Source organism: Pseudochaenichthys georgianus, chromosome 7 (genome assembly GCF_902827115.2).
Source record: "Pseudochaenichthys georgianus chromosome 7, fPseGeo1.2, whole genome shotgun sequence".
Classification (NCBI taxonomy): Eukaryota; Metazoa; Chordata; class Actinopteri; order Perciformes; family Channichthyidae; genus Pseudochaenichthys; species Pseudochaenichthys georgianus.
Window position 1 is genome coordinate 2026082 of NC_047509.1, and position 3414 is coordinate 2029495.

Consider the following 3414-nt stretch of genomic DNA (forward strand, 5'->3'; position numbering starts at 1 on the left):
TTGCAAACAAAATCTGGTTTAACCCTAACCCTGGTTTTAGTTTCCATTAGGTCAAAGATATAAAAATAACACATTTGAATTGGACAGGACATCTGATAAAGGAATACTACCTTCCCCCAAATGATCATTTGTTTAGAAATGACTCAACTTTTAATTCTCAAAGAAAACTTTTTCTTGCATGACTTGACGTTGAACAAAGAATCCCAACGTATACATATATATTAATGTCAATAGATATAACAGCAAAACTAAATAAAAACATAAGTAAGACAACCCATGCACTATGATCCTCAAAGTGTTTTAAATAAGAATTTAAGGTAGTCACACAGGATAATACATTTCATAAGAAATGGTGATTTTGTGCTATTGTGGTGCTGATGAAGCTGAATAAAAATGAATTGGACTAATGTGATTGGATGCTCCCCATGCTGTAATCAGTGTGCTAGCTGCTGCAGCTGGGACTGTTGACAGGCACCAGGTGAAAGACGTTATCTTGATGAATGCCTCTCAGGAACAAGGTATAAGAACATGCACTGTGTCAGTAGGAAGTATTCGGTCATGATGGTTTCATTTTGTCAAGGCGCACTGCTTCTGAGCCTGGCAGCTGCCATGGCGGTATATGCAGGTAAGACTGGAAACAATTAAAGCCATGTTATTATCCTTGACTCAAATAGTTGAGTCTAAACTTAATTTCTTTGTGTTGCAGACATGAAAGTGGACTGTGGGCCAGATTTTGTGACGCTGATGTGGACAGAAAGCCGACCCCAGGCCGACACGTCGCTTCTCCGTCTGGGTAACTGTTTCCCAACTAGCTTCTCAGCAGGAGAGGCCTACTTCTATGTGGATCTCACTGACTGTAACTTTAGGAGACTGGTATGTGTATATATATTTTAAACCTGCAAGCTGTGAGTCTGCTATATTTCCTACAGCTCTCTCAGGGGGATATTTGTCTCTCTAACAGGTCACCGGGGATGCACTGGTGTACAGCAATGATCTGACCTACGTTGCTTCTGCGGATTCTTACAATTTGGCCTTCACCCACCCAGTTGTATGTGCATATGAGAGGTTAGTGTTCATACAACATAAGGTGCTAAAGGGTGACACTACCCTTGACTAACAATTCCAATTTGGCATTTTCATGGCCTGGGAAAGTTCAATTTGATGATGAGCTTCTCCCTCTCAAAGCCACCAACCATGGAAGTCCGTCTCAAACTTGTGATGTCATCAGGTATAAAGTCTGAAGCTGCTATATAGACAATGAATGGGAGACTGATTTAGGGAATCTACAGCCTGTTTCTGTTCTATTGCCAAATTAGCTTTATCTATTGAAGTATTCTCAACAAAAAATGTACCCATTTACTGAGAACAATCCCTAACGTACACTGTGTTGTTCCCAATTCATTGTCAATTGAGTTTTTCCCATGGTTTTAATTGAACATCACAAATTTAAGTTCTCTCTAGTTTTTTGCATTTTGGAGGAAGTCTTTTAGCATAGGAGTAACGGTTCATAACTAGAGAATGCAATTCCTGAAGAAATTGCGAGTGGAAATACTTTATGCTGATGTTGAATTGCTATGCTGAAATGTAATGTGTAAGGAGAAAGTGAAGCATTTTTAGATTGAAATGATACATGAACACTGGGGGTGTGAATTTGTGATAAGAAAAGACAGTAATAAAGCTTGGAAAAGTAGCAGAATATTTAAACTGCAAACTATTGAACTAAGTTGATGGCGAATGATCTGTCGCCATGGCAACGGTATTTGACACCCCATAATACACTTCGAAATGTGGATGGCTTCATCGTTACAAAACCTGTGGAGTTTGGAGCATTTTCACTGAAGTTGAGAACCGTGTTTCATGGTGAGCATTGTGTTGCCATGGCAACGGCATTTGAATAAATCTCAACTGTCCCGTATGATGTCTTCATGGCTGGACTGTTGGCACAAATGTGAAGTTTTTATAACTATTTTCATAGGAGTTATAGCAATATTGTGTTTTATTGCCATGGCAACAGCTTTTGAGGAAAATTCACTATTGGCACATAGACATGTTGAGGACTGGACCATTAACTGTCATATGAAGTCTGGTGGTGTTTTTACCATTTGCATATCAGTTACGACGACATCGTGTTTTATGGCGAGGGATGCGTTTCCATGGAAACGCCATAGGATAAAACCCCATCATTCTCATAGAGCTATTGAGGGCCGGACCACTATCTGAAGTCTGGTGCGGTTTTAGACCATTTGCTTGGGTATCACGACAACATCAGGGATGCGTTTCCATGGAAACGGCATATGGTGAGATCTCAGATTTGGCATAGAGCTGTTGAGGCATGGACCGGTGATATACAAGTGAAGCTTGGGGGACGATTAGACCGTGTCCATTGGAGTTACAGCGACATCGTTTTTGTGGTGAGGGATGCGTTGCCATAGTAACACCACATTACGTAACATCAGATTTTATGTAGAGCTTTTCAGGGCCACAGTGTTAACCATCATGTGATGTTTGGTGGTGTTCTGAGCATGTCAGTTGGAGTTATGACATCATCATGTTATGAAACACCTGTGCTTGAGCCCAGAGATGAAAGGTTTCCATGGTGATGTGCAGTAATCAGTGAGAGGAGAGCCTTGCCATTGTTCTGAATGAGAGATAAACCTCTTGCATGTGAACGTTTTGTTGAATAACCGTAACAGATATCGGTGAAATGTCAACGTGTGAAGCATCTCAAGAACCCTTGGCATCTGAAGTGTCCTTTTTGTGTACATTCGGGTCAATAATGTGCCATTTTTGGCTAACTAAAGGTGTGAGGAAAGATGAGCCTGAATGTGCAATGGGCTTTAATGGAGCTACGAGATGTTTTCTCATGACAAATTATGTCTCAGGAGTGTAGGGTTTGGCAGGTCTAAAAAATATATATATGAAAGCGAATTTCAAGCTGTCCTCCACTCTAGCTGTGAAATAACGCACTCTAGCCTTAACGAGCTGTGCAATACACACTAATGTTAAAATCTGAAGAAGGCCTCTTTACCAAGTTCTGAACAATGTTTAATATTTCTAAAATTCTGAATCTGATTTAAAAGTCGTTTAACAGGAATAATGTCAGAAAGATGTGTAATATTTTAAAGTTGGAATGAGGTTTCTGAGGGAAAGTATGAAGGAACAGTTAGCAGTTGAAGTCGCATGAAGATTTTTCAAGTCTGAAGAGGTTCTCTTGACTTCCATGTTAAAAATGTGATGAATTATGGGATGTATCTCGGGAATTATGAATGAGAAAAGTAATAGCAATCGATTCCTGAACGATTTGAACAGACTTTCTGCGATGTGGGAGAAGAAGACGGACAAAATAACCAGGCGGAATAAGAATAAAGAATTAGTTCGTAGGAGTAAACAAGCTTGCACTAATAAGTTCAATAG

General features: G+C 39.9%; 1 protein-coding gene across 1 annotated transcript in view; it reads right to left on the bottom strand.

The window, feature by feature from the left end:
• Positions 1–1901: 1901 nt before the first annotated feature.
• kdm5c (lysine demethylase 5C) overlaps positions 1902–3414 on the bottom strand; it is a 21487-nt gene continuing 19974 nt past the window's right edge. Inside the window, exon 15 of the mRNA XM_034087335.2 lies at positions 1902–1934. Within this exon, the coding sequence (XP_033943226.1) occupies positions 1902–1934 (33 nt within the window). The remainder of the gene's footprint in view (positions 1935–3414) is intronic.